Source organism: Sceloporus occidentalis, unplaced genomic scaffold (assembly GCF_023333645.1).
Source record: "Sceloporus occidentalis isolate IW3139 unplaced genomic scaffold, rSceOcc1.0.p SCAF_284, whole genome shotgun sequence".
NCBI lineage: Eukaryota > Metazoa > Chordata > Lepidosauria > Squamata > Phrynosomatidae > Sceloporus > Sceloporus occidentalis.
In genome coordinates this window covers 71,376-84,189 of record NW_028317264.1, presented here as the reverse complement: position 1 = coordinate 84,189, position 12,814 = coordinate 71,376, and the positions used below count along the sequence as shown (strand labels likewise).

Genomic DNA, 12,814 nt, shown 5'->3' with positions numbered 1-12,814 from the left:
GTGGAGATTCCATTAAAACTCCAGCTACAATAGTCATTTACAACATTAACCCCGTCTGCGCTGGATTTCTGATCCATTTCATGTTATTTTAAGGCACAAAAGCTGCTTTTCTTTCAAAAACAAGGACATTTCTAAGTGACCCCAAACTTTTCAGAGCCGGCTTTTGTGTCACATGACAATTGTATTTTCCAGCAAAAATTACACATGAGCCAAAATGTTACCGGGCAGGGAAAGAGTCTATCGTGTTATCTAACCGCGCGGTCAGTGTTTTGTCCAAGTGGAACAGCACCTTAAACGCAACTAAATGTGACGGATACAATACGCAGATTCTGGGTGGACGCGCGTTCTTTTTGGCTGCTCCTTCCTGTCTGATATCACTTCATGTTCTTTGGGGGACGCGTGCAGGGCAGTACCCCGAAAACAGAAGATTCCAAACCCTCGAGAGCGCAGAGGAATGCGATGAGACATTCACTGGGAGAGAGACCTTATAAACAGTCTGTCTTTATAGGGGAACTCCCACGATAAGTTTTCTTATTGAGCATATGGGTGTATATAGCGCCAACATATTCTGCAGCGCTGTACGACGGTTTCATTAAGGACGGCTGTTGCTTTGACGACATCAGACGTTACTACAGCCCTGCAGCTCACCAGCCGAAATCAAACTAAAACAGCAAAAAATAAATATAAAGGTAAATCTCTACGCAAGGCGTCCCCGGAGATCACTGCGATCGGCTCCGGGCCATCAGGAGTCCGCAAAATTCATAGAGAAATAAATCGGTAATTGGAGACGGCAGAGAAACGCTGCCTCGGGGTAAACACTTTCATCAATCACCCCCCCCCCCCAACTCGTCAACCCGACCCATCACTATCCGCTGTTGTGAAATTCGGCACGAGCCTCGAGCCCAGCTTCAGCGGATCAACACGTGCCCCCCCCCCCCCCCGAAAACTGCCTCTGACTGATAGGTCTAGCAATGTTCTAAAAGGGGAATTATTCCTCCTGAGCAACCCCCCCCCGCGCTATATACAGTAATATAACCCCCCACGCTGTATACAGTAATATAACCCCCAGCGCTGTATACAGTAATATAACCCCCAGCTCTGTATACAGTAATATAACCCCCAGCACTGTATACAGTAATATAACCCCCAGCGCTGTATACAGTAATATAACCCCCAGCTCTGTATACAGTAATATAACCCCCAGCGCTGTATACAGTAATATAACCCCCCACGCTGTATACAGTAATATAACCCCCAGCGCTGTATACAGTAATATAACCCCCAGCTCTGTATACAGTAATATAACCCCCAGCACTGTATACAGTAATATAACCCCCAGCACTGTATACAGTAATATAACCCCCAGCACTGTATACAGTAATATAACCCCCAGCGCTGTATACAGTAATATAACCCCCCACGCTGTATACAGTAATATAACCCCCAGCGCTGTATACAGTAATATAACCCCCAGCTCTGTATACAGTAATATAACCCCCAGCGCTGTATACAGTAATATAACCCCCAGCGCTGTATACAGTAATATAACCCCCAGCGCTGTATACAGTAATATAACCCCCAGCACTGTATACAGTAATATAACCCCCAGTGCTGTATACAGTAATATAACCCCCCACGCTGTATACAGTAATATAACCCCCAGCGCTGTATACAGTAATATAACCCCCAGCTCTGTATACAGTAATATAACCCCCAGCACTGTATACAGTAATATAACCCCCAGCACTGTATACAGTAATATAACCCCCAGCACTGTATACAGTAATATAACCCCCAGCGCTGTATACGTATTTGGCCGTATTATACGCGGCACACCAGTGGGCTCCCAAGTTGGCTCGGCGGACGCAGTGGGTGGGCACTCTGAATCGTCAGACCCCAAAGAATGGACATGGAATACCCACGGGGTACCTTAATATGGTTTTGTTTTTAGGGGGCTGTCAGGGGCATTAAACGGCCCCTTTAAATGTATTTTTTATTACAGGAAGGCTAAGCGCACGCAGCGGGCCAAGAATGACGGATCCTACAGATAAAAGGCAGGAAAACAGAAATCTGCCCCATAAACACAGCCAGGGGCCCCGCGCATCTGTCTCTACACTCTAATCCAACAACTACCCCATCTGTACACCCCTGCAAGCGGCATCTAAACACTAACAGGTGTGTAGGGGAACGGCAAAAACATTTCTCCGCTCGGCCCTATCCGTGGCCCTCGCTCGGAGGAACGGATATATAGATGATCTTCATCTAGATGCTGAATCAGAAAGGGTTAATAAAGAGAGCGAAGCCCCCTTGACACTGGCCAATGGGAGTTATGTAAAAATCGCCCTTCATAATGTATAGTGTAATTGAGTTTAATATTTTCAGGCAGCTGCATATCAGCCAGTTCTCGCTCCAGTCTCTGAGCCCCAATATACTAGACATACACCCCGACTCCTTATCATACTGCCTGTGGGAAACAATAGAATTACTCTGTCTTAATCACCCAGCCGGACTCTCTGACTAATAATAGTCTATGGAGGAACGGACTTCAATCTACAGCGCTGGATTTTGAGAAATTATTTTTTTCATAGGACTTCCCCTTTAAAAGGTGCCGCGGGGGGCCGTTTGATTCGGGAGCGTATGGAGGGTCCCGGGGGGGGGGGGGGGGCACATTTTGTGTGATATGATAATCGGCGAACGCTCAGCTCGTTCCACATACGGCTGAACTCTGCCGCAGATCCACAGGGCTGATCCTCCAACTGTTATGCCTGAAGCCGTGGCCCCCGGGGGCAAAGGATAGCAGCTCTTACACACGCGAGTCATGAAGCCCCAATTAAAAAAAAATGTAAGTTATACGAGGCGGGATTTTCTCTTTTCTATGATATTCCTGGTGAATATTCCATCATTTTATTATACGGCAAAGGACGCACACGATATACCTGCATTGGGGCAAAACCCTCACGTGTGTAATAGCCATGCAGGAGCTGTGTTTATATTTTCCTCCAATCAGCTCCAGCATGAGGGCAGCTGAAGTAGTAGGGCTGCAGTTTTTTTTTTTTTTAAAGATTAAATAAATATTAAAAGTTCCAATGGTTTGGGTTACTTAAAGTACTTTTAAGAGGTATTCTTCTTCAGCGGGGCTTCAGGAAAAGTAATATTTATTTATATATATATATTATTAGTTTTATATAGCGCCATCAAATTCTGTAGCGCTGTACAACGGGCAGACAGGACTTAAGTAGTATATAACATAACAATTTGACTTACAGAAACAACAGGTGAGGCGGGCCCTGCTCAAAGGAGCTTACAATCTATGTATATGTATCTCATCAGTCCCGAGTCCCGAAGCGGCCACGTCACGAGCCGTGAACCTCTAGATCGAATTACCAGCACCTTTCGGTTACTGAGTAGGGTCTTTGTGCGCTCGGCTCTTATGCATTAAAGCGTCTCAGTGTTTAAAGATCCATACGTAGCTCCGGGGGTTAACGCCAGCCGTGTGCAAAACATATGGCCTTCGGTTCAAGCATCTAGAAGCAGACGTCATACCTAGTATACCACCGGGGAGGAATAAAATATACAAAGGAGGGGCAACGAAAAGGGGTGATCCCGGGGATATCTCCTTATAAAACCCCTTAACCATTTATCGTCTGCTGGAACATTTATAAATTACAGGTACGAAACATATAATATATTGTAGTGATATTATATTATAATAAATAAAGAAAAATTCTGGTGAAAAACTGGTCTTATCGCCATAGCAACCAACGGAATGCCCCAATCTGCAGGAACATTCGGCTGGTTGCTATAGCGATAAGACCACTTTTCAAACGGTGTACAAGAATTTTATTTTAGTACATAACCCCCCCCCCCCCCAATTTTTATTTGAATATTTTTTTTTTCTTCCGGGAATACTAAGCTGAAAATCCCTGCTCTGAATGAGCCTAAATTGGTGAAAACGGCTGCCGGGGGACGCGTGATGTTTAAAGTCGTACCCCGGAGACCGTCGCCAGCCGCTGATTTGCCGCAGAATAAAAATAAAGCTAAATGGAGTGAAGCCACCTGGGGGGGGGGGGGGGATTCTTTGCCTCATTTCTAATGAGATACTTTAAGAACGCCAAATTCATGCAAAAATAAAACCCGGGAAGTTTTTTTTTGTTTTAAGAGCTATTCTGCATGTTGAAAGCTTTTTTTTTTTGGTATTTGAAGAATCATTAGTATTTTTTTTTTATATTTTTTTTTTAAATTTTTGTGTATTTTTATTCCCATGGCTTCAAAATCTGCAGTATCGTTCTAGAGCTTTCTTCTCTAGAAAGGACTAAAGGGTTAAATGGGATGGCAATACCTATTCTTTCTTCTCCAGAGGTGCTCTATAACGCGAGCGATTTTGGGGACTAATTTGATTTCTTTAAATCTCTGCGGATCAGGAACCGCTCTGACTTAACCGCTCTGACTTTAACCACAGAGGCTTCCCCCGCTAACCTTCGACGAAGCCGTCCATTTTCCGCCAGGTCCTCGAGAGGCAGCCGTCTCAGACGCCCGCTAACGAACGCCAAGCTTAATTAGGAAGTGCTGGTGGTTTACTGTAATCTGTTAATTAGCAGCCCCCCTGATTCTTCGCTTTGGCAGTTAAATTGCACCCTTTGTTTTTCGGAGTGGCGAGCATTGACATAGCGGATCATTAACGGGGAGACGTTACATCCATCCCCCCCGCTGGGTGACGGACCACGGACCACAACTACTAAATGCAGCTTTCAACGGCAAAGCCACACATAGAGCGTTAACAAGATAATTAAAAGATATTTAAATGGTACACTTTATAAGAAAAAGATTTATTAATTCCTCCCCAATCGAACCCCATGGGTCTTTCACGTAGACCGGCAGGACTCAAGAGTGCAATTAATGTAATTAAAGTGGAACAGCACCTTAAAAAAGAACAGCAATGGGTAACATGATCGGATCTGTCCCTTAAAGGGTCATCATAGCCGGCCTGGCACATCCGGAACTCAGCACTTGCGCGTTATAGCTCTGGGGCGGTTAAATTTATTTAGCAACAAGATCAGCTTTTTGGGGCAATACCATGACAACGAGAAAAAAAAAACCCTCACCTGATTCTCTTCTTGAACGACTCGGTATTGCTCCTTCCACACGGAGATCTTGGACACCTCGTCCTTGCGCAGGGCCCGCTCCTTTTTCAGCTCGGGACTCCAGAAGGTCTTGATGCTGTTCATCGACGAGCTCAGCTTGCTCTCTTTCACCTCCACGTCTTTGCGCAGAATGTCGTTCTCGCGCAGAACCTCTTTCAGCTGGGCCTGCAGATCCATGATCGTGTTGTCCCGGGCCTGCCGCAGAGAATGGGGCACCGTGGACGCCATGCTGACGGCCGGCAGGTGGTGATCTCCGAAGGCGATGGTGTCGCTAGCCACGCCGCTGCTCGCGATATTAGGGCTGCTTCCCATGGCCGTCATCCTCACCCCGTAGGGCAGCCGCCCTCCAGAGCGGCCCAGGGTCATGGTGCTCTTGGGGCTGTCTCCCCCCACGTTCTCGTGGTCACTCAGGTACATGGGGCTTGCCGTGGCATAAGCGGCGTTGAGCGACTGAATATTCTCCATGGAAAGCGTTTTCCCGCTGCCGCCCCCCGCCGTTCCTCCTCCGCTCCCCCCGGTGCTGTTGGTGCGCCGGTGACCCAAGCGCGGCGACCTGGGCAGCCTCGGAGAACGTCCGGGACTCTGGCTGTTGGACTCCACCTTTCCGACGGACCGGGAACTTCCGTACATGTTTGTAGCGTAAGAACCGGGGCAAAACAAGTAGAAATCGGGGGTTTCCGAGACGCCTTATGCAAGATTAATGTTGACGAAGATTAGCGCTGTCCGGGTATCAGCAGAGTGTGAAACGCGACTGGTTTCCCATGTTTGACGGATGCCTCAATCTTATGATCTGAAAAGAGAGAGAAAAAACTGAATTATAGAAAAAAAAAGAAGAAAACAAAACCCTTCTATTAGATCACCACGAAAGATCTTCATTTCATATGAAACGCCTTAATGTGCATATCTGACCTTTTGAAACCTAGAACCTCATTTTAGAACCCAAAATATCCTTAAAATATCCTCCCGCTGGAAATGGTAGCCGAAATAAGGCTGAATATTATTTTTGAGACGCTTTCCGTGACTCCGTCCCTTTGGGGAGAATCGCATCGTATGTAAGGACAGACCGCATGCCCAGCAGCCCAAATCTCCCCGAGTAGATCCGACAACGCGGACGCCGCACACAATCCAGACTCCGGGCAACGTTGACGACGACCGAGAATCAAAAGATTCAACGCCCCCCCCAAACGCTATGTAAATGCATGTGGCGGAAGTTAACCCCTCCGAGACCTTCCAAAAACAACGGGCTTTAAAGCCTGCTGAGACGGCACGGACCGCCAGGTAGAGGTGACCATGGGAAGGCAACACGATCAACGATGATATGTCGACACTACCCCTACGGGGTAACAAAGTGCCCTTGGGAAAGAAGGGTTAAAAGAGGCAGGCCAATGGATAGCTTGGAGGAGAGAAGAGAGAGATGTGATAGAAACATTTTAATTTTTAAAGGGGTTTAACAAAAGTGCAGGAGGGACGTTTATTTCAAAAGAGGAGAAATGCTAGAACAAGAGGCCGTCATCTAACACTAGAGGGTCAGAGGTAGATTTGTGGAACAGCCTCCCAACAGATGTAGTAGAGGGTAAGGATATTTAAACACGCAAGGGATAGGGATACGGCTATCCGGCTTCTAAGACGAGACCAAGGACTTGTTGCAGTCCTTACATTGGAAGTAATGCGCCAAATGGGTCTTATCTGCCCCAAAATTCTATGTTTAATGGGGTGTAAAGAAAGGTACTTAACTTCAGATGGAAAAGGGTTAATAAAAATACCCTCTGTGTCCCTAAGAGAGCAAGTTATAAACCAATGAGCACAAAGCATTCCGATCATTAACCTAGAATCTAGTAAAACCCCAACGCGTTTCACAGACCATAAAGCAACACGGGACGGAAGACCCGAGGATGGAGTGAAGGTGACCTCGCCGCGTTTTCAGCTCGTTCTAAATTGAAAGGCAATGTTCCGAAACGCCATGATCACCATGACAACCTAGAACGAGCATCCAGAAGACGGGAACACGTTAGATCTTAAGCGCCCGCGTCCGTCTAATCGCTAAATGTTCCGGCTTTGTGAAGCTCTTAACCGGAGACCTTTCCCCCCGGAGATGTGACATCAATCAACATAAAAAAGGCTTAAAATAATGTGAATACGTTTCTTTATAGATCCGTCAAAACAGAAACGGTCACCAAATTCCTTTATTACTAATACCGGATAAAAAAAAAAAAGAAAAAAAAATGCATACTGCCTGTGGGGGACAATAACTGGCTCGGTCTTAATAATCCAGTTGGACTCTCTGACTAATGAAAGTCTATGGAGGAACGGACTTCATTAGCAGAACGTTCGCTATTTTTTTCACCCTCCTCCGAACTCTCCTGATCAAAGGCTGTATAAAATCAGGCGATCACCCCCAACAACTCACACGGTACCCCCCCCCATGTAAATCACGCGGCGTCACGCATGTTGCTTCATTCCACTGTAACAAAGATGGCTTTTATTTGTGAATAAAGGAAGTGCGTTTGGGTACGATCCACGTGGGATGCAGAGACTTTTCTTAATCATCGATAGATATCTGAACTAAATTATAATATCGTATAAAAGGGCCGCCTGATTCATACTCTGATCTGCTTTACTTGTATTGGGTATATAAGAATGACTGGGTCTTAAGCACCCAGCTGGACTCTCTGACTAATGAAAGTCTATGGAGGAACGGACTTCATTAGCATTGCCATAAAGCATCAGCTCAGTGTGGCGATTGAGCCGGGAAAGTCACCCAAAATATCAAATGACTGACAGCAGCGGCGGCTCCAGGTCTGCGGATAAAGGGAGCTCCGTTCGCTCATGTTAAAGGGGTAAAGGGTAGTAGGAGGGAGAAAATGGGATGTCACACTTTGAATATGTTTAACCTTGGATAATACTAAGTTTCTGATGATGTCATAGATACCCCCGGTGCAGAATCCGGATCTCCAACGAACCAGGAGGGGTCCGCGGTCCTTATCGGTCATCATAGGGTCCAATCAGCTTGGGACACGGCCATTAAAAGGTTATAGAAGGATCTTTTATGAGACGGGTCCCCCCCCCCGCCCCCCGCCCCCCGCCCCCCGTTCAATCCCACCCTCAGATCTGGAAGTAAACCGAGAGACCGTTGGGGCTGATAGTTTCTCCTCCCGCACGGACATAAAATCAGAAGGAATTCAATTACTGAATCCCCATCAGGGGAGGAATAAAAAAAACAAATGGAGGCAGCCGGCAGGGCTGTCATTGGGCAATGCCGTGTTGGTGGAAGGGATCAGAGAGCGGATCTCCGTGAACGGCGGGTGGGCTTAGCGGGAAGAGTCTTATCTCCCGCCACTTAATGTAAAAATAACAGCCGAGGAGCCACCCGTGCCAACAGCCTGCGGAGGGACTGAGCCGGAAAAAAGGCCGCGTGATGCCGCCACACGCCGTGGCCACGGATTTCGCAATACACAGATAGACACGCTTACACCGGTTACGTTAACCCTACGTCTACCGCCGAGCCGCCATTTATAGGGGGGTGACCACGGGGGGTGCCCAGAATAACAAACCCAAACTGCCTATTCACCCCTTTTGGTGCAAAGTCTAATAAGTGGTGTCACGGGGGCAACCAACAGAATGCTGATAACCGTGTTGGTTGCCACGGTGACAAGACCATCATTCAAATTCCGCACCAGAGGAACCCTTTATTAGTCTTGAACACGCGGAAAGATGCTCGTGAGCTTGTGTTAGATTGTGGTCTGGCTCAACACGGGCAAACTAATCACTGCTGACCAATAATAATGTTTTCTTATTACACGGAATCGTTTAAATCGATAATCACCCCCGTTTATTGCGGAGCGGAGATGATAAGATCCGGGGTTCTGCGTGAGAACGGGGAAATCATCTTCTTCTTGGCAGAAATGTGTTTTTTCCGTAGCAGCCGCAGCTTGCCGACGATCGTACATTCTGGAGACTCAGGAGCCAGAAACGCAACCGAGCCAAAGCATCCCCTGCTGGGAGGCGGATCACTCCAGGATCCGGAACAAGAGAAAGGATTATTCCCTCGCAGCGCTGTGGCCGATCTGCGTGCAGACAGGTCCCACCGCTGCTCCGCATTATTATATTATTATATTACCCGATACTGTATTAGCCTCTGCCACCTCTGCTGGGAGGCTCGTCTACTTTCCTCCCACTCTCTTACAATAAGCACAAGGAAACAGATCCACTGCTGAAATGTACGGAATAAGCCGAGTTACTTGCACAGGACCCCCGAGCGCTTACCCTAGGAAGAAAATGTAGACGGGGGAGGGGATCAGGTAAATAAACACAGGGGCGGATTTACAAAAAGGTCTATAGGGTTTAAGGGGGGGGGGGGGCTGCGCACCTTTGGTCCTAGAGGTCAGCAGCAGGTTAGCAGATCTTTCACTGGGAGTCCCGGACCTGGAAATGCCAGCCCTGGGCTACCGATGGTATCAGCACAGGTTCGGGACTGAGGGGGGGGCTCAGCGTCGGCTCGGACCCTTCGTCTGCGAGGATTGGATCCGTTTCCTGTAATTTTAACCAATCAATTTCCCGGGATCATGCAGTGCAGCGGGGGATGGGGGGGGGGGGGTAGCACTGCATTAGCAATCAAGATAACCCCTTAGGCGCTGGGAAAAACCATACAGATACAATAGCAACGGACCACCAATGTATTCAATGTATATGTATTGGGGGGCAGCAGGGGGTCACTCTACCCCCAGGGTGCAACGAACTGAAAGCAGGACTCACAGGAGGTCATCGCTTTAAACATACACGTGCTGGGGCTAAGGGGTCCGCATAAAAGGGAACCTGCCACCTAAACAGGGTTTACGTTGTGAACATAGAACACGGATAACCGCACAGGAATCAGCTGGGTCGGGCGTCATAAATGACATCGCATATGACATCATACCTGACACTATATGCAAATAAGTTATTGCATACGGTGGCTCACAGTGATGTCACAAATATACTTCGGTCCCATCAAGGGGGGGGGGGGTTGATAGAATATAAATATTATATTATTGGAAATCCAGTCCAACACCGCCAGGCTTATCGGTTTCCGGCCGTCCCCCTGTCAGAGGCTGAGATAAGGGACCAATCGTCCGCGAGGACTCCGTACTATTACTTTATGTGACCGGGAGACCCGAGAGGCGTCCGGTGTCCGCATCACAGAATCGTGTCGGTGGATTAGAACCATTCGGCCCATCTAGTCTGCCCAGATTCTGAATACTTCCATTAATCCTTGGCTTTATCTCATATCTAGAATAGCCTTATGCCTGTCCATCTGCTGGAGGTCAATTCCATGCATCTACTACACTCCTACTGATATTACTCTTCAAAAGTGGACAAAATACCAAAATAAAGGCTCACGCTGTGGTGCTGAAGGTGTTAATAATGAATTTACAGGATTTATTATTATTATTATTTTTCTATTTCGAATTGATATTTTAGGAAAATAAAATAATAAAAAAAACAAAACTAGTTCGGTACGTTAAGAGGCGGAGAGATGTTTGAATTACGGCGGCTGCGATAATGACCGTAGCGCAATAAATTACATATAAAGCCTAAAATATTTTATGATAAATACACAAAAAATAAAATATTGGGGAAGAAAATAAAATGTTGCAGCTGTCACATGAATGCTGCAGCTGTCACATCAGATGACGAGATACACGGTCCTCGCAGAGACTTAACAGCGGTGCGCTGGCCGCCGTGGCACGGAAAGGGTTAAGCGGCATTTAGCATTCTAGCGCACAATAAAGATGCCGGTAAGTAAAGGTCAGACGGGCAGATGAATGGGACGCTATAAATTCACCCCCCCCCCCCCCCCCCCCCCCCCCCCCCCCCCGAGCGAGGGAATGGAATGCAAGGATGGGGTCCGGAGGAATTCACAGCATCGATCAACTGGATCCAACCGCGGAGGCGAGAAGAATCGCTTATTAACTGGATCATCACCACGGCAACCACATCCCAGATCCAAAAGGACCAAGATCCCGGCTTAGCATCCAAAAGCCCCCCCCCCCCCCGATCAAAGCTCACTATGGCTTCCGTGCCACCGCATTACCGATCCAGACCCAATCTTACCAGCAGAACCCAAGCCAGCATGCCTCATCGTTCAAATAACCCCACCCAAGGTGAAACCCGCGGAGGACGCAGGGCCACAGCAGAAAGCTGAAGCACGAGGGCTAAACCCGCCGGAAGGTGGAATAATAATAATTATAACGATAATAACGATAATAACCAGACCCGCTGCGATGACCAACCCAACATCAAGGCCACGGAGAACAGTTTGCCCCACATTCCACACCCCGGTGTCACAAGCCGGAGGGCTCGGGACCAAAACATAGAAAAAAAAAAAAAAGCTGATTACAGCAAAATCTAACCTGAATTTCAAGAGAAAAAAATATTTAATAACAAAAAAAACTCCAAACCGTGAGCTGATCCAAAACAATAAAAAACAATCAGAACCTGACAGATCTTTAATCCCAGCGAGGGCTGCTTTCTATATTATGGGCCCAACCCTGCTTATCCAGAGCCAGCCACCCAACACCATCCTGAGGGACAACTGACTATGGGTCAGCCACAGGCTCCTGATGGACTACAACTCCCAGCATGCCGTGAAAAGCCTGGCTGGGGATGATTGGAGTTGTAGTACATAAATAAGGTTAGCACTCCCTAGCCCTTCATATAGCAGAACCAAATCACTGCAAAGCCAGGAATGTGTCCCTATGGGTGGGCCCCTGAGCATCTCCACTGCTTATGATGGACTATGCACTGCAGGTAGCTGGCTGAGGATGATGGGTGTTGCACTCCACCATCAGCTGGAATGTGGCATTGCACAGTCCTTGCTCATCCTCCATTCCAGTCCGGGCCCACTGCCCTCTTCCCCGGGTCATCGTCGGTACCGAGCACAAAGTCACGTCTGGCTGGGTGTTTCCAGTCCGTTCTCTGCAAAACTACGCCGTAGCCGCCTTCCCGTTATTCCCCTTACCTGTCTCGCCGGCTCCGGTTTCCTCTCTACAATCCAGGGCGGAGAGCTACTTGAGATGTGACGTGCGCGCTCACCAGCGGAACAGAATGTACCCGGGGGGCCACCGTAAACCACCGACTCCGCCCACCCTCACAGGCACTTCCCACGGCAGATGTGATTGGCAGCTCAGCCACAGGCCCCAAAGTGACACGTGATGCGCGAGGCATTCTGGTCGAAAGCCAGGGTGTCGTCCTAGAAGGGCGGCCATTTTGGGAAGGTCTAAATGCTTTAGAAGGGTGAGCAGGTGGTAAGTTCCGCAAAGAAAATTTTGGGATATCCCCAACATGCGTTAAGAAATTAAATAAATTAGTACCTGTTTTTTAAGAAAGTTTATTAAAAATAAAATGTTATAAATATTATGTTGTAATTAATAAGTACGCCTGGATAATACCAAAAAAATACATGGATTTTAAAGGATTTAAATAAATAAAACTTGGCATCTTATCTTATATATATATATATATATATATTTAATTTTATATATATTTACAACATATAACACCAAGGGTCACGTTAATGTTATTTGAGACCATTTAACTTTTCCTCCCCAGCCCCTCAATACTGCTCTCCAGCCCCTCCGTACGTTTGTGTCCGCAGTTGGGTTTGCTGATGTAAAATGTAGATTAACTATTTTTGG

General features: G+C 47.3%; 1 protein-coding gene across 4 annotated transcripts in view; it reads right to left on the bottom strand.

Moving 5' to 3' along the window:
* The window catches only part of LOC149275469 (ELKS/Rab6-interacting/CAST family member 1-like), a 78,544-nt gene extending 72,773 nt beyond the window's left edge, over positions 1 to 5,771 (bottom strand). For all 4 annotated transcript variants that reach the window (XM_089504666.1, XM_089504667.1, XM_089504669.1 and 1 more), the window contains exon 1: positions 5,103 to 5,771. In XM_089504666.1, the coding sequence (XP_089360792.1) occupies positions 5,103 to 5,771 (669 nt within the window). The remainder of the gene's footprint in view (positions 1 to 5,102) is intronic.
* Positions 5,772 to 12,814: the final 7,043 nt, after the last annotated feature.